At 46.9% G+C, this 23,005-nt stretch overlaps 1 protein-coding gene across 1 annotated transcript; it reads right to left on the bottom strand.

Annotated features, from left to right (window-relative positions):
• Window positions 1–107: 107 nt before the first annotated feature.
• Window positions 108–13,864, bottom strand: FAM180A (family with sequence similarity 180 member A). Its single transcript, XM_027538904.1, has 3 exons — window positions 13,491–13,864; window positions 2,196–2,296; window positions 108–694 (listed from the first exon to the last, which is right to left on the bottom strand). Exons 1-3 carry the CDS (start codon window positions 13,564–13,566, stop codon window positions 350–352), a joined length of 522 nt encoding a protein of 173 aa, XP_027394705.1. The 5' UTR covers window positions 13,567–13,864; the 3' UTR covers window positions 108–349.
• Window positions 13,865–23,005: the final 9,141 nt, after the last annotated feature.

Raw genomic sequence — 23,005 nt, 5'->3', positions numbered from 1 at the left:
TGTCTCTTTCCTCACTCCTGGGTGTTTGTGTCATGGGCAGTCAGTGTTAAAGCATATGTTATACTGCTGCAATTCGCCAGGCCAACCATTCACCCTCTGGAGGCATCTTGAATTACCATCGCAGCCCTTTTTTTCCATCTCAGGTCACATTATGGTATAAATCACAATCTTTCGCTTATCAAGAAGTTACAAGGGGCAAAGAGCAGCAGGATTCCTTATTTGATCTCTGCAGCTCTGAGTTGGCAGTGTGTGTTCTGTGGCTGGTCTCTGTAAATGGAGTAGAGAATGAGGAATTTCTGGATTACTGTATGCCGGTCCCCGCTCCGTGGCCCTGGAGCAGGCCAGTCCCTCAGGGAGATGCTCTCGGACCTGAGGACCGCATCAAGTCATGCCTCAAGGCACGGAATAGGCTGAGGAGGGACTGGGCCCAGACGTCCTTCTGATACCCTTGGGACAAGGCCGTGCGGTAAGCCGTGTAGGCTAGGGTCAGCGCTGTCCTTTCGAAGTCCTCTTTCTTGAGGATGCCCAGGCGGCTGGAAAGGTTGGCACTCAGCCGCCGGATGTCGGGGATGCTCTTGGGGATCACGTCATTGCAGACGGCACGGAAATCCGAGGCCTTCCGCAGGGAGGCCAGCTCCTCGTCCTTGATGGAGATCTTCAGGTCAGGGCTGATCTCAAGTTCGGCCAGCAGGAACTGGGGAGAAACACGGGATGTGGAAAGGCATGAGGCACCCATGGTTATTGAGGACATAGCATCACCAGATTCACGATTACTTGTGTTCATGTAAGGGAGGTGGCTCACAAAGAGCTTCGGAATCAAGAGACCTGGGTCCCGGGTCTGACTTTCCCACTGTGTAACCTTGGATGAGTTACTTTACTTCTCTCAGCCTTGTTGTATCCCTCTGTGATGTGGTTAAGAACACTTCACTGGGATAGTGTGAGGAGTAAATAGGACAAATATGGGCGGCGTCTAACACTGAGCCTGCTTCAATCCACTGTTAAGTGACTGTTGTTTCCAGTGTCCCAAGTCACCCCCTTCTCTCCTTTCTCCCTCCTGCCAACCAAAACTCTTTTGCAGCACAAACTGACTGTTTTGGATACTTTAAAATCAAAATCTGGGAATTCAAAGGATACAGAGAATTGTGCTAGGAATTAGGTGAGTTACAGAGATCTGTCCTCGTTTGTTACCTGTTCTTTAAGGGTAGGGGTAAGGTCTGTCATTTGCTCTGTGTCAGGCTCGTATCAGGAATCTAATAAGTCCTGACTCTTCCCTCTGTCTCTGGCTTTCCCCAGCTCTGACCCATTTTCCATGCTACTGTCTGTTATCTTCCTAAAGCAGATCTGTTCCTCAGACTCCCATGTTCATGTCTTGGCAAAGGCTGTGCATTTTCCAGTTTGTTCCCCGAGGCAGGGTTTGAAATCTGCTGCCTGGCTCAGCCACGTGGCTGCGGCAGGCTGTCTCCTTCTCAGGCAGACAGTTCTGGTCTTTGAGGACCTCAAGGCAGAAGGGGGACTTGGGTGAACACGGGAGCCCTTTGTTTAACAGCTGAGGAGACTACGGTCCAGAGAGACGTGGTGGCTTATGTAAGGTTACATGGCCGACGGGTGGCAGAAGCTGAACTAAAGCTCAGATCTCGAGCCTGCATTTTCACCCCTAAACCAAACCACGGGGCCTTGGGAAATTCACCGTGGTCGGGAGGAGAAGTGGGGTCGTGGTGCCAGAGGTGTGAGAGGCAGAGGAAGAGAGCCTTTGGGGTGGCCCCAGACTTGAAAATGGGGCTCTCCCTGTGTGAGGTTACCAAGACTCGGCTCCGCTCAGACAACAGGTGTGGCATTGTCTGGGCGCTGCTGACCCATCCTGGCTTAAAGCCCTGGCTGGGGCAGACTGCCCTGTTCTGCTGCTTGGGTGCTGGTAGGGGCACCTCTGAGCCCAGTCTAAATCTCTAATTTTGCCTCCACTGAATTCCTAATGTTGTCCATCCCTGGGATGACAGGTGGGACAGGAGAGAGGAGTACGAAGACCACTTGCCTTTGAGGTGGGCAGGATTCTGGGACCTCCACACACAAGTCTAGTCTGGTTCCCCAGGCAGCAGAGGCCACTCACTGTCAGGGGCTCAGGTCACTCCTCCAAAAACCACAGAGAAGGAGCAATGCCTTCTCCGTGACTTGGGTTGCTCATTCTGCCCTCTGCCTACCTCATAGAGCAGTTCTACTTCCTCCAGGGAGCTCTGCAGGACGGGGTTCAAGGGCAGCGTTGAGGATCTCTTTGGCCGGTAGGCGGCAGGGAAGAGCACAGCTGCAAGAAATTAAGAGTGAGCTTGAGAGCTTGCTGTGTGCACTGGCTTTTCCCCGCGGGTGAACTCCAAGGTCAGCCAGCCATTCCTGAAAGTGACTCCGAGTGGCGGTGGATGCAGAGGGGGAGAGGTGACAGACCGCCCTGCTGTGTCCCAGAGAGTCCCAGGCATATCAGAGGTTACTATTTCACACCAATAATTTCAAACCTGGCTTCTTATCAGAATCATTTCAGAAAGTTTTGAAAAATATGTATGTCTAAGGAGTATGAATCCCCACGGGCCTTTATGTTAGAACAAAAACATTTATAGTAGTTAAGACATAGAAGCAACCTAAGTGTTCATTGACAGATGAATGGATAAAGAAGTGGCACATATACATAAACAATGGGATGTTACTCAGATATCAAAAAGAATGAAGTAATGCCATTTGCAGCAACATGGGTGCAACTAGAGATGATCATGCTAAGGGAAGGAAGTCAGAGGAAAACATACATGATATTGCTTATATGTGGAATCTAAAATAAAATGAAACTTATTTACAAAATGGAAATAGACTCACAGACGTAGAAAACAAACCGATGGTTACCAAAGGTGGAGGGGAGGGGTAAATTAGGCGTTTGGGATTAGTAGAGGCACACTATTATATATAGAATAGATAAGCAACAAGGACCTACTGGATAGTACAGGGAACTATACCCAATATCTTGTAATAACATGTAATGGAAAAGGATCTAGAAAAAGAATCTTGATACATATAACTGAGTCGCTTGGCTGTACACCTGAAACTAACACATTAGAAATCAACTATATTTCAATACAAATAAAAAAAGAGATGAGCAAACAGTTGACCACCCCCCACCCCCACCCCCAATTCAACAAACAGCTCCCTAATACTACTGTTCCCTACTAACACTGCACATTTCAGCACTTCATCAGAATGAAGTGTACTGGTTTATGTTTATTGACAACCATTTGAACCAGACTCAGACTTCTGCCTTACTCCCCTCCCACCTGGAGTAGGGCTGCCAAGAATCTAAGCACAGGTGACGACGTGTAGGAAGAGAGCTGCACAGACCCTGACCCTGGCTCTGGGGGTGTGTGGCGCCAAGGGCTTGACTCAGAAACACATTGGATATAAAATCAGTGACTTGACACAGAAGTTCCTCAGTGGCTGCATAGAGATGGAATAGCTGGGAGAAGATGGGCAAACTGCTAGAGGCAGAGAGGACCAAGAATGAGGAGCTGACAGAGGACATGAGAAAGAGAAGACAGAATATTATAGGAATTGTTGTTTCTGTTTAGTCACTAAGTTGTGTCCAACTCTTTGTGACCCCATGGATTAGAGCCTGCCAGGCTCCTCTGTCCATGGGACTTCCCAGGCAAGAGTACTGGAGTATGTTGCCATTTCCTTCTCCAGGGGATCTGACTGACCCAGGGATCGAACCCAAGTTTCCTGCATTGGCAGGTGAATCCTTTACCACTGAGCCACACGAGAAGCCCACTGTAGGAATAGTCATTAGAAACTGCACTTCTCCTGGATCCATCAGGCTAGAAGCAGGTGGCCCCATCCATCCCCTTAGCCCCTCCATGTCCCAAGACACGGTGCAGAAAGGATTGGCAAGCCCACTGCCAGATGTAAGAAAAATGGGACACTTCTTTGAGACACTTGGTTGTGATCTACCAGAAAACTGGGCGAGTAGCTATAAAAACTGGTGAGACTTCAAGGGAAGGTTAATCCCCTGAAGTTGTGCAAAACACAATTTGCATAATTATACACTATTGCTCTGTTTCTTGAATATGGTGACCTTGGGCCATCAGCGAAGGGTCCAGTGATGTCCAGAGTACAATGTTGAAGAAGGGAACTGCAGAAGCATTTAGAAGGATTTCTATCAGAAGTGATAACAGTGAAACATCTTTGATGTAAAGGACATTTCCTGAAAAGCTCACTGGTAGGATCCCAACCTCGTGGAAAAACTGCCTGGCTGTAGAACTGCTGTAATACTGCCGTCTCTGTAATCCATTTATTATCTAGCCCACAAGTTCCTCAGGGGCTTGGATAAATATGCTTTTTCAGATTTCTGTCTGCCTGGTGGAGAACCTGGCAGGCTTTCAGGGTGCACACAAGATGCAGATGTTGCAGACTGGATCCTTACATGGAAGGGGACCTGGACGGGCAGAGGGACAGCCCTACTTCCTGAGACCACCTTGGGGGACAGAGCCTATGAACTCCAGAACAGTAGTTCCTCGCCCAGAATTTTAGCAGAATTTGTTCTCTTTGCCAGAAAAGTGCCCCTTTCCCACAGAAGCATAGATTTTAGGGCTGGAGTGAGCCTCTGCTCACTTGCGGCCTCTGCCTGTGGAGCTGAAGAGGACAAGGCATCTACTCCACGTGTTAGCAAGCTTGACCCCACGTGAGAGTCACCCAGGGCACCCGGAGAAGTTCTGATTGAAGTGACTAGGGTGTGATTGGGATAGTCAACTTTTTGAAAGCTTTCTAGGTGCTTCGAATGGCAGCCTGGGTTGAGAATCAGAGGGTGCTTGACCGAAGGCTGTGTAGAAGGAGCTGGCCAGGCTGAGTGGCCACTCCAAGTTCTCAACTTTGACCATGCCTTAGAATCACCTGGAAACTTTAAAGGCCTAAATGCCCAAAATTACCTCCCAGGCCAGTTCTCAGGCATCTCTGGGGTGGATGGATGTAGGCTTCGGGACTCCTGACAGCTCCCAGGTGTTGCAAAAGACAGGCAGGGTCCGTAACCACTGGGTTATCCAGACCCACTGCCAAGCAGTGGGTGCGCTGCTAGAGTTGAGAGCTGCTTCCCATCTGACAGGGCCTTATGCGGGCATCTGAAGAGGTGAAAGAGACATCCTAAAGGAAATCAGTCCTGAATATTCATTGGAAGGACTGATGCTGAAGCTGAAACTCCAATACGTTGGCCACCTGATGCGAAGAACTCACTCATTTGAAAAGACCCTGATGCTGGGAAAGATTGAAGGCGGGAGAAGGGGACAACAGAGGATGAGATGGTTGGATGGCATCACCGACTCAATGGACATGAGTTTGAGTAAACTCCGGGAATTGGTGATGGACAGGGAGGCCTGGCGTGCTGTGGTCCATGGGGTCGCAAAGAGTCAGACACGACTGAGCAACTGAACTGAACTGAAGAGACCGAGACCCTTGTGTTCTCGGATACAGAGATGGAGACACAAGGAGGGCTGCACTTTCCTTGGCGGGAGGAGGAACAGATGTGGGCTATGTCTTCTTCTGACCATGAAACCCCTTTTCGAGGATCTGAGAGCAACTTCTTTATGTCTTCTTTGTGATTGTGAAATGAAAGGTCTTGTTCTCTTTAAAAAAAATAAAAAATCACTCAGCAGCAGGGGAAGGGCAGAGAAGGGAACAAGGTCCCAGCATGAGCCCTAAAGTTATTCAGACCTGCACTTTCTTCACTCAATTATTTCCCCCGGAACAGTCACTTCCTTTAAGGTGCAGACTCGCTGGTGGACCACTAATTCTCAAGAGTTGGGAAGAAAAGGCTTCCTGATGAAAGCTGTGTTTAATAATGGAAACATTGTTTCCAGTAGCCCTTGTTCTTAAAGTTTTTAAAATAATAACAGTTTGGGGAAGATTGTTAGAAATAAGGTCAGCCTCTGGCCTGGGGCTGGTTATTGCTTTAGAAAGTCTGTGTGGGGAGCACAGGAATCTCAAAGATGGCCCCTCCCTGCCTCCTCCCATGCCCTACTTCTGCACATACCACTCAGGCTGCTGTGGCTGTTTGACGGAGCGTGTGGGGCAGGGGGCTTTTTGTACCTTGTGAGGTAAGTGTTCACATTCCATTTTATAGATGAAGAAACTTGGAGGCTAAGGAACTTGCCTTCGGCCACCCAACTGGTTTGTAATAAGGACTGAGATTAAAATCCAGGTTTCATGGGCTTCAAAACCCAACACTGCTATATTTAAAATAGATAACCAAGAAGGACCTATTGTATAGCACAGGGAACTCTGCTCACTACTCGGTAAGAACCTAAATAGGAAAAAAAGTTGAAGAATAGATACATGTATATGTATAACTGAATCACTGCTGTACACCTGAAACCAATAAAACACTGTTAATCAACTCTACTCAATACAAACTAAAAATTAATAATAACAAAGCAAAACCAAAAACCAGGTGAACAAATACTCCTCCAATCTCACTGACAGGGTGTGTATGTGTGTTCATTCGTGTGTGTGTGTTGTCTGTGTTAGTTGCTCAATCATGTCTGACTCTTTTCAACCCCATGGATTGTAGGCCGCCAGGCTCCTCCATCCATGGAATTCTCCAGGCAAGAATACTGGAGTGGGTAGCCATTCCCTTCTCCAGGGCATCTTCTGACCCAGGGATTGAACCCAGGTCTCCTGCATTACAGGCAGATCCTGGTCTGAGTCACCAGGGAGGTCCTACAGGAAGTATACTTGTAGTTAATTAGAAATGAATGAATGCATATGGTGTAAAACATACTCTTAAATGAATCACACATGTTTTTAAAACAGATCTCTAACTTTGATTTATAATGTGTTATGCAAAGTTATTTTATTTCCTTGGGCTCCAGAATCACTGCAAACAGCGACGCAGTCATGGATTTAAAAGACGCTCCCTGGAAGAAAAGCTGTGACAGACCTAGGCAGCATATTCAAAAACAGAGACATCACTTTGCCAACAAAGGTATGTATAGTCAAAGCTGTGGCTTTTCCAGTAGTCATGTACAGATGTGAGTTGGATCATAAAGAAGGCTGAGTGCCAAAGAAGTGATGCTTTTGAACTGTGGTGTTGGAGAAGACTCTTGAGAGTCCCTTGGACTGCAAGGAGATCAACCTAATCAATCCTAAAATAAATCAGTCCTGAATATTCACTGAAGGACTGATGCTGAAGCTCCAATACATTGGCCACCTGATGTGAAGAGCTGACTCATTGGAAAAGATCCTTATCCTGGGAGAAATTGAAGGCAGGAGGAGAAGTGGGTGGCAGAGGATGAGATGGTTAGATGGCATCACTGACTCAATGGACATGGATTTGAGCAAACTCCTGGAAATAGTAAAGGACAGGGAAGCCTGGTGTGCTACAGTCCATGCGGTCTCAAAGAGTCAGACACAACTGAGCAATTGAACAACAACATTCTCAAGAGGGGTCTGAAATGCTGCCTAACCGTTACTCACATTTCCTGATTCCTTTCACTCTATTTCAGCATGAAATAGATGATTCCACACCTCCTCCTTTCTCCTGATACCAGTTACCCACCTCTTGCCTGGATCCTCTGACTTCTAGATGATTCCACACCCCCTCCTTTCTCCTGATACCAGTTACCCACCTCTTGCCTGGATCCTCTGACTTCCCTTCTGTTATTGTTTCCCTGCTCTCATCTAGAGCCTTGGATCAGGTCTCCAATAAAGACTCACTCACCTTTCTACCTTTCTCTCGCACATCATTAGTTTTCCCTTCTCTACTGAGTTTTCAAATTGGCATGAAAACACATTGCTGCTTGCTGCTGCTTAAAAAAAAAATCCTCTCTTGCCGGCCGCTCTTACTCCTCATCCATCTCTTCGTATTGCTGACTCCTGGCTTCAGCCTGTGTCAGGATGCGAGACTCCTCTCTCCTCACCACCCTGACTTCTGTACTGATTGTCTGCTTTGTATTTCCAGGTCAGATTTCTAGATACCCAACTGCCTATGGGAATCTCCTTTTGGATTTGTAATAGTTGTCTTTCCGGATGCCTGACCCAATGCCAGTCCCCACCACCCCTCGCACCTGTTCCTCCTCTCCTGCTTTGTCTGCTGTCTTTCCATCTCTCCCAGCTGCTCAAGCCCAAACCTGGGAGTCATGAGTCACCCTTGCCTTTTCTCATCTTTCACATTTCACACCCAACGAATCAGCAAATCTTGTTGGCTTTACCTTCAAAACATACCTGGGATCTGGCTACTTCTTACCACATCCCTGCTAACCTCCAGGTGTCTAAACCGTGAACATTTCTCCTAATAGTGCTTCTGCTTCCATCCTTGGTTGCCATCAGCATCCTCACTGCATTCCTTTTTTTGACCATGCCACACAAGGAGGGATCTTAGTTTGCCTGCCAGGCATAAAACTCATGCTCCCTGCGATGGAAGCACGGAGTCTTAACCACTGGAAGGAAGTCCATCCACCTCACTGTATTCTTAACAAAGCAACTAGAGCAATTCTGTGAAAACATAGGTTCCATGATATCAATCTTCTGCCGGGGAACTTCTGTGACTTCTCATCTCCCTGAGAGTAGAAGCCAAAGATCTTCAGATGTAGGAAATGGCAGCTCACTCCTGTATTCTTATCTGGAAAACTCCATGGACAGAAGAGCCTGGTGGGCTTCTGTCCATGGGGTTGCAAAGAGTCGGACATGACTAAGCACCTGAGCACACACACATAAATACATGTATTCTTTTCCATTATAGGTTATATAAGATGTCGAATATGGTTCCCTGTGCTATACAGTAAGTCCTTATTTTTATCTGTTTTATATATAGTAGTTTGTATCTGCGGAGAAGGCAATGGCACCCCACTCCAGTACTCTTGCCTGGAAAATCCCATGGACGGAGGAGCCTGGTAGGCTGCAGTCCATGGGGTCGCTAAGAGTCGGACACGACTGAGCGATTTCACTTTCACTTTTCACTTTCACGCATTGGAGAAGGAAATGGCAACCCACTCCAGTGTTCTTGCCTGGAGAATCTCAGGGACGGGGGCGCCTGGTGGGCTGCCGTCTATGGGGTTGCACAGAGTCGGACACGACTGAAGTGACTTGGCAGCAGCAGCAGCAGTTTGTATCTGCTAATCCCAAATTTTTAATTCATCCCTCTCCCACCCGTTTTCTCCTTTAGTAACTGCATGTTTGTCTTCTGTGTCTGTTTCTGTTTTGTAAACAAGTTCATTTGTAGCATATTTTAGATTTCACATATAAGTGGTATCATATGATATCTGTCTTCCTCTGTCTGACTTCACTTACTACAATAACCTCTAGATCCACCCATGTTGCTGCAAATGGCATTATTTCATTTTTATGGCTGAGTAGTATTCCATTGTATATCGGTAGCATATCTTCTTTATCCATTTTCTGTCAATGGACATCTAGGTTGCTTCTGTGTCTTGGCTATTGTGAATAGTGCCGCTATGAACATTGAGGTGCGTGTATTTTTTGCAGCTAAAGTTTTCTTCAGATATGTTCTCAGAGGTGGGATTGCTGGATCATATGGTAGCTCTATTTTTAATTTTTTGAGGAACCTCCGTACTGTTCTCCATAGTGGCTGCACTAACTTACATTCCTACCAACAGCAAAGAAAGGCTCCCTTTTCTTCACACCAGAGAAGTTACTTTTAATTATTTCAGTCAAGACTGGCACCTGCCTTGCTCTCTATGCCTTAGCTCCTTCAAGCTTTCTTGCCCAGACCTGCAGGCGGAAGCCTGCCTAAACAGGAGAGCCTATTTTTGCTTTGAGCCTGGTCTTCTTGTTGACTTTTATAACGTGTGACAGAAATCTCTTCTTCCCTCCCGTCTCTCAAATAGGTTAAAAAAGCAAACAAACAGAACGGTATTAAGACTGTGGCTTCTGTGTAACTGTGTACAGCATCTGTGCCAAAGACCTTGTTGGGAAGGACTCAAATTTCTCATCAATCAGTTGAAGCGACTCTATGGAAACAGCCATGGATGTGGAAAGGAAAAGCCCTCATTTATAAAAGATCTTTTGCCAAATCCTACTGATGTCATTTACTTTTTGGCTCCTGGGCCAGCCCTTCAGGCAGCGGTCCCCAAACTTTTTGGTACCACGGATTGGTTTCGTGGAAGACACTTTTTTCATGGACTGGGGCGGGGGATGGTTTCAAGATGATTCAAGTGCGTTACATTTATTGTGCACTTTATTTCTATTATTACATCGGCTCCACCTCAGATCATCAGGCATTAGATGGGGGGCAGAGGTTGGCTGGGAAACCTTGCCTTTAGAAACACAGTGCTATTCTGAAGAAGCCAGAATCTTAGTCCCTGTGCTGGGCGTCTTCCTGGAGCACCTCTGAAAGGGCTGCTGTGAGTTGGCTCCCCTTGGCCAGAATATGCCACCACCCAAGGGGAGCCCCACCGCCCAGGGGGAGCCCCACCACCCAAGTGGAGTCAGGGAATGCTGGGAGCACCTGGAAGGGATGGAGAGGCGCGGATGAGGACAGCAAGGCTCTGCTGCTAGAAATTGAGCGCAGGAGTGAGGTCGAGCTCTAGGCTTTCAACGGAGGGATCTGGGGGCGTGTTAACTTCTTCCCTTCCTCCAGTTTTCCTACCTGTTAGTGTTCAGAATAACAGCTGCATAAATGCAGTGACATGCAGCAAACGAAGTGGCTACTCGGTCATGCTGGACCAGTGAGTCAGTCCCTACCTGGGGCCCTTCCCTCCACAGAACATTCATGATTGAAAATCCACAAAACACTGAACTGGACAGCTGAAAAGGACACCGAAGAGCCACCTTCCTTATGAAACTACTTAAACAAGAAATAACATGTATATGGAATAAAAATTAAATATTTATAGGAATTCATGCATGTATTTCTTTCTGTTTTTTAAGACTGGCTAGGTTCCCTGCAGTCCCTCAAGTGATGCGCCGGCAGGACAGGGTGGGATGAGGACTTGGGCCAGGTGTGTCCACTTCCAGGAGGCCTCGCTAACCACAGGTGAGCCATTTAGTCTCAATCCAGTCGGTGAGGCTGGAGCAGCCACCTCCCAGGGCGGAATCCTAGAGAGCGTGTCTGAGGGAGAGGCGGGGAGAATGGTAGGGGAAAAAAGATGTCCTGCCGCAGGGTGTATTCCTGTTGGGTTTATTTCTCCACTTTCACCCGAGGGGCCAGGCGGAGGGGGAGGGTGGAGGCTGGGGTGGTGCTGCGGAACGGGTGGAGGAGGACTTTGTAGGGAGAAGTCGCCCTCCGACTCTTTCCATAGGGGATTCTTCTAAATTAGGCCTGGCGGTGGAGGTGGGGGTGGGCTTGGGGTAAGGATGAAGGTGAAAGAGACAGTTTATGTGTTTGGAAAAATTGGTTTTCTTCGGGTGTGACTCCCATTCCATCTTAAAAAAATGACAACTGTGGATTATTTTCATGATTAGACAAAATGTTAAAAATGAATTTTAAAAAATCAACCGCATGGAAGACTTGATGATGGTTGGAAGGGCTCCCATATCATTTGTTGGCTCTGAACGCTGACATGAACCGCTAATCCAACACTTAGTATCAGTGGGCTCATGGAGGCCTCTATTTCAGCTGTGTTGGCTTTGTGTCTTTACATAGATTGTTATCGATATGGGGGTGGGGGGAGGGCAGACCTTCCCCAGGGAAGAGTGAGTTAGAGGGCCGGAGCAACTGCTCTCTGGATGTTGCTGTAGAACCTGTAGGTTTTCTGTTGAGAACCTCACACTTTCTTTAATGAAATTTTTTTAAGTGGTAGGTAATAGTTGACCTTGATATAGCTCCTCATTATCTAGGAAGCGTTTTATTTACATATTTGAATATGACCCTCACATGACAACACAATGAGGGTCACTTTTTGTTATTATGTTATGTTGTTATTAACATTAATATTATGTTATTATGTTATAACATATGTTATAATATGTTATGTGTTCATGAACTAAAGCTCAGAGAGGTCAAGAGACTTGCCAGACATCACACAGCCAATTAGAGGCAGAACTTTTTTGAGTTCCTTGCAGTTCATGATGCAGCTATATTGTATTTACAAGACTCGTAAAAAAAAAAATCAAACCATCTCATTTGGCTTTCTAACAGCCTGTGTGTTAGGAAGAGTGGATATTATCATCCTTTTTTAATAGGCAAATTAAGGTAGGCCCAGTGTCACACAGGGGTAAACGACAGAACACAACACCAAGGTCTCTTTGCTCTGTGCTTCCAAGTGTTGCTCCCCCAATTTGTGCACATGATGAGCAGGGAAGTGTGTGTGTGTGGGTGATGTTTACCAGAAAAAAAAAAGGGGGAAATGCTTCATTAATTATTTGTCCCTGCTGTTGCTGCTAAGTCGCTTCAGTCGTGTCCGACTCTGTACGACCCCATAGACAAGAATCATTTCACAGCCCAGTATAGAGAACTGACAAGTCCCTAATCTCAGGTTTACAAGTGAGGGAGTAAGAACCCTAATAAGTGCCTTGACTCTTGCTTTTCCCCATATCAGATCCACCTGCTCCATGCTGCTCCGTGCCCCAGCTGGCCCCTTCTTCCTTCCCTGACTCTCTCCTTGAGAACCAGAGGGGGCTCATCCCCTTGCTGTTGTGCCGTCTTCACCCCATTTTGGATCTCTGGGAATACCAGCGAACCTGACTTCTTTTTCCAGTTCTTTCCAGGACAGAAATCTCACTGACTTTAGGCAGCAGAAAGATTTCAGTTCAGATCAGCATGCAGTGGTCAGCGTGATGGGCCCCTCGCTTCCTAAGTGATAAACCTTAGTTGACCAGAGGTGCTGCCAGTGTCTGCCCACGGGAACCAGAAAAAGATGCCAGGCCAGCTCTGAGGAGCCGCGTCCCGAGGGGAAGGAAGTCGGCCGTGGGGAGAAGCCTTGCTGGGCTTCTTCCTTTCCAGGGGAGCCTGGCCGGGGTGGGAGCAGCCAGGCAGACACGAGGTTGCTGAGGGGATTACTATTCCTCTTCTGTTGCTGGGCCAGCTGTCTCCAGCTGGAAAGGTGTGACCACTCCTGCTCAGGAAGCAGTGTGGAGCCCTCCACGTGGACACGCCACGTCCCCAGGGAGCAGAACTCTGGCCGGCCAGCACCCCCATTGCCATCATATTAGCATCAGCCCTGGGCACCTGCTCTCCCCATGCCCTGCCCAGCTGGCAGCCTGGAGGGCACTTGCAGGAGTCTGTCCACATTCTACAAAACAAAGATGACCTTCTCCCCGGCCTGTCAGGGAGGGATGCTCTCTGCACTCTCCACCTCAATCCCATTTTCTCAGTGGCTTTGATTTTTTGGGGTGTCATTTCCCCCATCACCTTCTAACACCTTCTAGCCTGTTGAGAAGCATAAAGCATTTGATAGAGAGGAGATCAAAGGAGGGCACAGGGCTTCTAATTTCCTTCTGTTCCCTCCACCCCTCAAGATTCCTAATGATATTCAAGAAAGAATCATAAGCATCAAACAAATAAAGGAAAGACAACTCACCCCTGGTCCACCTGTGAGACAGAGTGGCCTGAGCATCAGAATACAGCAGCAGAAGCAGCAATGTCTTCCAACACATCTTTTCCTCCAAAAAGGGAGACGTCGCCCTCGAACCCAAGGGGACCCCAGGAGCCACAGGTATGCCTGTCCTGGTCCTCCCAGGCCAGTGGTGAGGTTCTTACCACCCCTCCGTCTTCAGATGTGCAGAGACGCCCTCTCCTGCCTCCCAAGGGTAGAGTGGTTGTTACTCCTGGGGAGGACAGGAGTGGGACCTCTGTTACTCCTACTCTCCCTGGGATTGGGGCACTGGGCTTCCACAGAGAGACTCTGTTTTTGAGCACATCTGGAGTGACTCACGGGGCATGTGATCTCTTTGGCAGTGGGGCGGATAAATATAATTTCTGTTCTTGAGTTCCATGTGTTGGATGCACCCACTGGAATTTTTCTTTAACAAACAGACTCGCGGAACTTGTTAGAGAGCCCGGCAAAGAGCTGGCTGCTGTCCCTGTACATACACACACACACACACACACACACACACACACATCAGCGCTAGGGACGAGAGCTACAGCGAGAGCTGGGAGACTTGCCTGGCAGACAGCAGGACCCACTGGACCCAGAGCTGCCTTCAGAACAGCAGAGTCATTGTGGAGTCTGGGCTGAGCGTCCCCTGTTACCCTTCTGTGGAGCTAGCCCTTGTGAGAAGCAGGAGAGAGCTGCTGTGGTGTGTAGGTATTGTGTGGGCAGGTGATGATCCAGGGGCCCACAGGTGACCCCGTTTGCATTCATGACACCTTGATTTCTGGACTGTCTAGACATGGTACCAAACCACTTTGATTCTCCCAAGCAAACTAGTAGTTTTTTTCCATGATCATACTTTTGGCATTTGATTAATTTTTATTGAGATATACTTGACATATAACATCGTGTAAGTAAGTTTGAGGTGTACAACGCGTTGAATTCTTTCCCCCCCGCCCTTTGGTTTCACTGGGTCTTCACTGCTGTGTGGGCTTTCTCTAGTTGCGGTGAGTTGGGGCTACTCTTTGTTGCGGTGCCTGGTCTTCTCACTGAGGTGGCTTTTCTTGTTGTGGAGCACAGGCTCAGTGGCTGTGACACACGGGCTTTGGTTAACCTCAGCATGTGGAATCTTCCTGATCAGCCTGGATCAGGGATTGAGCCCATGTCCCTTGCATTGGCAAGTGGGTTACCTAGTCACCGTACCACCAGGGAAGTCCTCCAACATGTTGATTCGATATGCTTCTCTTTTGCAACATGATTTCCACCATAGTCTTAGGGAACAACTGCATTACATCACCGAATCATTGTTTCTTTTTTTGTGGTGAGAACATTTAAGATCTGTGACCATTAAAAAAAATTGTTTTTTTAGTTTATTTTTGGCTGTGCTGGGCCTTGCTCGTTGCACAAAGGCTTTCTCTAGTTGTGGTGCCTGGGCTTAATGGCCCTGCCCCACGTGGGATCTTCCCAGACCAGGGATCGAACTGGCGTCTCCTGCTTTGCAGGCTGATTCTTAACCACTGGACCACCAGGGAAACTCTCCATGACCATTTGGAAAGTTCTGCCACAGACACCTTGATTTTGTCCAGTACCACGTTCTTACCTTCTCTGAAATTACAGATGTGTGATGCAAAAGCCTGCAGAACACTTTTTTTTTTTTTTAAGAAACTGTATTTATTTATTTTTAATTGATTGATGATTGCTTTACAGCATTGGCTTGATTTCTGCCACACATCAACATGAATTAGCCATAGGTGTAGCTGATCTCACCCCATGGGTTTCCAAGCTGTGGAGGTGGTGCCCACGGTGAATGGGCGACTGGAGAGGACACCCCTTTGTTTTAATCAGAAGTGCTTTTAAAAAAAATCTGTTAGAGGAAGTTGCTTGAAAAAGGAAACGTGGCTCTATAACTTTGGAAAAACACTGGTCTTTCTAACATTCAGACTAGCTATTGGGTGCTTTGTTCTGGGCTCGGTGCTAAGTGCTCTTCTTGGGTTTATTGATTTAATGCTCGCAGCAGACTGTGAGGTCAATATAGAACTGCCCTCTCCAATGGAAATAGAATTTGAAAAACAAATGTAATTCAAAATGTTCCAGTAGTCATGCTGAGAAAGTACATAGGAAATCAATTGTCATAATACATTTTATTTAACCCAATATATCTAAAATATTACCATTTCTATGTGTAATAAACACAAGTTTAAGAAGATATTTTATATTCCTTTCTTTTACACCAAGTCTTTGAAAGCCAGTGTATATTTCACACTTGTGTCACATCTCCGTTCAGCTCAGTCACATTTCGAGTAACAGTTCACATATGGCCAGAGGCTACTGCATGGGGCAGTGCAGGGCTGGAAGGTAAGAGGCAGATAACTGTGCTCACCGTGACATACATTACATCCCAGAACTGATTTATCTTATAACTGAAAGTTTGTACCTTGTGACCACCTTCACCCATTACTCCCCTCTCCCCCAGCTCTGGCAACACCAGTCTGTTTTCTGTTTCTGTGACTTTGGCTTTTTTAGATTCCACGTACAAGTGAGATCATATGGTATTTGTCATTCTTTGACATTTCACGTAGCATAGTATCCTCAAGTTCCACCCATGGTGAGGCAAATGGCATGATTTCCTTCTTTTTAATGGCCGAATAGCATTCCACTGTGTATTTGCACACCACATTTTCTTTATCCATCTGTTTGTTGATTGCCACTTAGGTTGTTTCTATGGTTACTGTAAATCATGCAGCAGTGAGCATGGGGTGCAGACATCTTTTTGAGACGGTGATTTCATTTCTTCAGATATATCCCCAGAAATGGGATTGCTGGATCCTATGGTAGTTCTATTTTTAACTGTTTGAGGATCCTCCAAACTGTTTTCTGTAGTGGCTGAACCACTTTTTATTTCCACCAACTCAGGCTACCTTTTCTCTACATTCTCATCAATACTTTTGATCACTTGTCTCTTTGATGATGACCAATGTAACAGATATGAAGTGATATCTTATGGTCTTGATTTCCATTTCCCTGACAGTTAGTGATGTTGAGCACCTTTTCATGGATCTGTTGGTCATTTGTACTTCTTTGGGAAAAGATCTATTTATTTCCTCTGCCCATTTTTTAATCAGGTTGTTTGTTTTTTCACTATTGAGTTGTATGGATTCTTTATATATTGTGAATATTAACCCCTTATCAGATACACTATTTGCAAATACCTTCTCCAGCTCATTCTGTAGATTTCCTTTTTTTGATGGTTTCCTTTGCTGTTCAGTGTACATCCTTTTTAAATCTGCAAAACTTGCCCAATGGATCTGGCACAGACTGGGTGCTCTGAAGTTGCCCATTGAATATTTGTTGGTTGATGCTGAAGCTGAAAAAGCTTCCACTCCTCCCATTGTCTTGCCAAGAGGACTTCTGTAAGCGAGGAGGTTGCTGAGGAGGGAAGATGAACAGGAACTGGCCTGGCCCCCGGGAAACCACAACAGGAATCATGATCTTGGCCTCCAGTCCTGGACTTTCTCATCTGCAGATGGGACTCATCAAATGATCACCTACTATCACTAGGATGAGGATTAGCTTTTGGACCTGGGCTGGGAACAAATGAGTTTATAACGCTTTTGATTCTGTAAGATGATGAGCCAGGCCTTCCCTCCCACCACTTCGCCCAGCAGCAGGAGGTGAACGTGCACAATTTCTCCAGGAGCCTGACCGAAGTCTTGGGAAATCTTGGCCTAACGCACTGATTTTTTTCTCTTTCCATGCGTTTCTGGTTCTTGCTGCCATTGCATGCACATCTGTTAAGCCTGGCAAGTGAATGCAAACACTGCCTTTTATAACAACACAGTAAACCTACAACAGTGGAATTTCCCAGAGCTATCGATTATGTATAAAAAACCTTTTTTTGAGGGGGAGGGATGTTTTACTAAAAACAACAGTGTTCACGTGCATTCTCACCTCTGAATTACCACTGCATTTACCTGTGTGTCTCTCATCAGCACCATTTTCCAATGTAGTGATATCTACTGTTTACTAAGTTCTGACCATACACTTTATTTTATTTCATTCAATTTTCACAGTAATTCTGTTCAGTGGATACTGTAATAGCATCCATTTTACACATGGAAAACTGCAGCTTAAAAAGGATAAATCACACAATATCTGCAAGGCAGACGCTTCCATATACTACCTACTAGGGTAGGGGCGGAGCAAAACAAACACCATTAAAGCAGCTTCTGTATGCTGGAAGCATGATCAGTAGACGGAATACTGGGTGGGACCCACTAATAGTGATGGTTGTGTGTGTGTGTGTGTGTGTGGAAATTCTGTTCATTTTGAGGGCTTCTGACTCCAGCACAGAAGTGGCACAGTCTACCCACATATGGTTGTCATGTACTCATTCATTTATCTACTTTTAAAGCATCTCCTCTATGCCAGGCAATAGATATCGCAAACCAAGTTAGACATGGACCCTACCATCAAGAATCTTCATTCTGGTGGGGGAAGTAGCTCCACAGAGATTTAGAGCATGTGATGTTAGATTTAATGATGGAAGAGCCTATGGTAGGAAATGAGAGGGGAGGGGTGTCAAGGAAGGCTTCTTGGAGGGGTTGACACCTGAATTAAGATTTTAGGCCTGAGTTGGATTTAATTAGATTGTGGGAGAGGGTATGGTGAAGGATGAGACAACCTGAAAAATGGCACAAAGAGGGAGAGATGATGGGATGTGTACAAATAAATAAAAGTGGCTTGGCCTTGTTGGAAGATCGAGGATGAACAGAGCAAGCAGGTTGGTGGGAAGGAGAGCCCTGTGTGTGACACCTGGACTGTACCCTCCTGGGAGGGAAGCATCAGGGAGGGCCACATTCAGGGAAGTGGGATGGCTTGTTTTCTGTGGGTGGATTTGCCAGAGTAGAGGTCAGACAGGGAAGGAGCAGACGCAAGTTCTAGGGTGAGATGGTGAGGGTCTGAAACAGGGCAGGAGCCAGTGGCGAAGGAGAGGAAGGTGCGGGTTTGAGAAAGATTGTGGAGGTAACCACTTTCCTGGTGGTCCAGTGGTTAAGACTCCATGTTTCCAATCCAGAGGATATGGGTTCAATCCCGAGGATGTGGGTTCAATCCCTGATTTGGGCTCTAAAACCCCACATGCTGCACAGTGCAGCCCAAAAATAGAAAATAAAAATACACTTTAAAAAAAGATTGAGGAGGTAAAATCAGAAACACATATGATTTCTCAGAGGAGGAGCAGATGAGGAGTTCTGGGGTGACCCCAGTGAAACTGGGAACAGACGGATGCTGTGATTTTAATACTGGACCTGTCGAGGCTGAGGTGCGTGCTGGGCATCTCTGTTGGTTCTGTTTCTTGGTTTCTGGGGTGCTTGTTCACTGTTGTGCCCTCCGTGACATGCTGCTGCTCTTTACCTGTAGCCCTGGGGGTGGGCTCTTACTCCCTGACTTGGGAGCTCTCAATGCCCCGGGGTTCTCTGCTGAGGTCTGCAGCTGTGAGGATGGAAGAGGGTGTTTATCCTTCCTGAAGAGAAGTCACCTGTGTCTGGACTGGGATATGAGTGAAGGTAGATCTGCCATTGGAGGGAAATGGAGACACTGACTCCCCTCTTCTGGGTCCTCTCCTTTGGCCCCAGTGGGGATGTGTAGGCAAGGCCCCCTCTTTATCAGGTTGACTCCACTCATCCTCCACATTCTGGCTGCAGCAGGGCCCCTCTCCCTGGGAAGCCCTGCCTGACCTCCCTGACTACATTTTCTCTCCCGATTAAGCATGTCCAAGGCGCTGTGAACCTCTCCTTTGAATCGCATCCCAGCTGCACTGTTACTCTGTGATATTTTGATTGAGCTGATTAAATGGCAGACTGTGCACCCTATGAAGGCAGGACAGTGTAGTGTTCGCCCATCTTTGTATTTCTGGTACCTTCTGGCACCTACTAGGTTCCCTAGGGCAGCCAGGCAATAGAGGTCTCAGTCAGAGTCCTGGCAGGAAACAGATGGCACTTTCTAAAAAGGAATTGGAAAAGATGAGAATGAAGGAATTGTTTATAAAGGAGTAAAAGGACTATTGGAACAGTCCCAGGTTGGGGACTGGCCACGGTGGGAGGTTGTTATCCCAATAGGTCACCCAAGAAAGTCTGAAGTCCTAAGTCCCAGGTTCTGTGAATGTGATCTTATTTGGAAATAGGGCCTTTGCAGATGTAGTCAAGGGAAGATGAGGTCATTAGGGTGGGTTCTCATCCAGTCTGACTGGTGTCCTCATAAGAGGAGACTCACACAGACACACCCAGGGAGAAGACAGCCACGTGGTAATGGGGACAGAGATTGGAATGATGTACCTATAAGCCAGGGATGCCAAAGATTGTTGGTAACCACCAGAGGCTAGAAGACACGAGAAAGTTCCTCTACAAGTTTCAAGGAGGCATGGCCTTGTTAACAACTTGATTTCAGACTTCTAGCTTTCAGAACTGTGAGGCTTTACATTTCTACTGTTTTCGGCCACCTAGTTTGTGGGACTTTGTTATAACATCCCTAGACAATTCATATACTCCTTCTGGGCCTGAAGGGAGAAGATGACGATTTGAACTCTGCAGTGATCTTAGCAGAGGGACCACCTGCCAGGAGCTGTGGCCCAGGTAGCAGAATTCAACTACTGCAAAACCTGGCCCAGCAGGAAGGGAACAGGGGAGTTACCACTTTGACTTTGCACCTCTCCCACTTCCTAATTTCCTTCTCCTGCTCCCATTAGCCTAGCCCATCTGGCAGTTAGAGGGCAAGGGAGCTTGGTGATGTGGTCTGTGGAAGTCAGTCTCCCAGGCACAGGGCAAAGGGGTCAGGGGAGTGATCTGGAGGGCAAGGTGAGTAGGTTCCATAGAGGAAGTACATAAAGATATTGAATACGTGAATGAGTGAATGAATGAAGACGGAGACAGAACTGCAGGGTAGTTCTCATTTCCAGTTTGGGAGTGGACGATTTCGTGGCACTGTTCTGTTTCCATCACGAGGAGAGAAGAGAGGAGTCATAGGATTCTCTCCGTTAGGACTTTGGGTGTAGCTTCCAGCCCTGCCCTCTGGCTCAGCACCCAGGTTCTGAGTCTTGCGAAGCTTCCCTCTTTGTGCAACCAGCACCTTCAGTCTGGATGCTATTTTCAGGCTCTTAAGTGAGGTAATTTGGTACAACAGAAACACAGCTGTAATTATGAAGTGCCAGCCTCCGAAGCAGAAACATTGTTGGCCCTTGAGGGATGCCAACTGGAGTGACTCAGTCGTACATGCAGGCTCATGCTAGGCAGGCCAGGCTGGTCCCCCACCCCCCCCCCCCCCCAGCTATGTGCACTGGCCGAGAGGAGCACTGGGCTGATTCAGCTCCCGTGTCCACGTGGGGCCTCAGCGGCCAGGTGCTGCCAGCCAGAGCAGTGAGTGACATAGGCGCATCAAAGTAGCCCACCAGTTGATGGCCTAGTTGAACCAAAGGGGTTAGACCTCTCCTCTGGTGTAAATACTGTCAAGACCAGGCTGTACTGGCAGAGCTTCTGATGCTGGTTTCTGTGTCATGAGAACATCTGCTATGTGATGATCGGTTCAGCTTTGTGTAGACATGATGACTTGCATAATCTCCATTCTCCATCAGGTAGCTTGACCTGCCCTGTCTGGGATCTTTGTCTTTCTCAGATCAAAAGTAACTAGTCATACTCTTTGCTTCTAGGATTATTTGTTTGTTTAGAGTTGTTGTTCAGTTGCTTAGTCATTTCTGACCCTTTGTGACCCCATGGACAGCAGCACGCCTGGCTTCTGTCTACTATACACTGGAGTTTGCTCAAACTCATGTCCATTGAGTCAGTGACATCATCCAACCAACTCATCTGCTGTCACCCCTTTCTCCTCCTGCCCTCAACTTTTCCCAGTGCCAGAAGGAAGGTTGTTAAAATAGGGCCATGGCGTGAGTAGAGATTTGGATGGAAAATTCTTGGTGTTCCCATCCATCACTCAAGTTTTCTAACTATGCTAAGAATGCTGTGAATTCTTCTCAGAATTATCCCAGATGACAAGCATTCATTGGTGTCCACTGTGTATAAGCCACTCTGGGGAAAACAGAAGCAGTGGCTCTGCCTTATGAGAGATTATTTTTCCCCCATTTTTAGCAAATTTTACCACCAAACACTTTCTGTAGAAGTTGAAGCTGAAGGGTACCTCAAGGCACATGTTGAGACTCCTCATTTACTAAACAGATGTAAAGCAGGCAGGAGACTTGGAGAGGAGATGCAAAATGAATTCTTGGAGAAGTCTCTTTTGGTGTGAAATGCTCTGGGGAGAAGGTGGTCTCATTTGCACAAGGATCCCTGGGTACTCAGGGAGAGAAGAACTGGATATTAGTTAGAACTTGCAAGGTTATGCTGCTTTAACAAATAACCCCAAACTTCCAGTGACTCCCAACAACAATAATACAAATTTATTTCTCATTCATGTGACCTATATATCCTGAGTTGGCCATGGCTTGACTTCTTGATGTCTGGGGATCCTGACTAGTGGAGCAGCTTCTATATGAAGCACTCCTTGGCCATCATAGCAGAGGAAAAAAGGTTCAGGCAAACCACACTCTGGTTCTTACAGTTTCTGCTCCAAAGGGACACACGTCCCACATTTCAATTCCTCCCATATTTCAGTGGCTAAAACAAGTCATGGGGAAATTCCTGAGTTCAGCAGGGCAAGAATGTGTAATTCTCCCATAGGATGGAAGAATGGAATGTTTGGTAAACATTAATACAATCTGTTGTATATATTTGTGCCTTCCTCCTGAAATTCAGAATTAGGGAGAAAGGGGTATAGCTCAAGGCAGAGCACTTGACTGCAGAATTAGGGAGATCCACTGTGTTTGGCACCATGAGGCTCTAATCACAGCCAGTTGCAGGGGTGGGCAACTGGATTCTCAAAGTGAGAGAGAGAGAGAGAGATCTGATGGGTCCATCCGAGTTAGGCTGGAGACAAAGGGGTAATGGTTCTGGGTCCAGAGGTGGTTGCTGGATCCCATCCTGACTTAGTTCTCCAGTAGTAGCTGAGAAGCAGATGAAGGAGTACTTGGGAGACAAGCTCAGAGTTTTGGTGTAGTTTTCTTTTTTTACATATGTATTAATTTTTATTGGAGTGGAGTTGCTTTACAGTGTTGTGTTGGTTTCTACTGTACAGCAAAATGAATCAGTCATCCATATACATATTGCTGTTGTTCATTGTTTAGTTGCTAAGTCGTGTCTGACTCTGTGACCCCCTGGACTGCAGCACACCAGGCTCCCCAGTCCTTCACCATCTCCAGGAGCTTGCTCAAATTCCTGTCCATTGATTCGGTGATGCCATCCAACTATCTCATCCTCTGCTGCCCCTTCTCCTTTTGCCTTCAGTCTTTCCTAACTTTAAGGTCTTTTCCATGAGTTGGGTCTTCATGTCAGGTGGCCAAAAAATTGGAGTGTCGGCTTCCAGCATTAGTCCTTCCCATGAATATTCAGGGTTGATGT

This window comes from Bos indicus x Bos taurus, chromosome 4 (genome assembly GCF_003369695.1).
Source record: "Bos indicus x Bos taurus breed Angus x Brahman F1 hybrid chromosome 4, Bos_hybrid_MaternalHap_v2.0, whole genome shotgun sequence".
NCBI lineage: Eukaryota > Metazoa > Chordata > Mammalia > Artiodactyla > Bovidae > Bos > Bos indicus x Bos taurus.
This window is presented reverse-complemented; position numbering and strand designations above follow the sequence as displayed.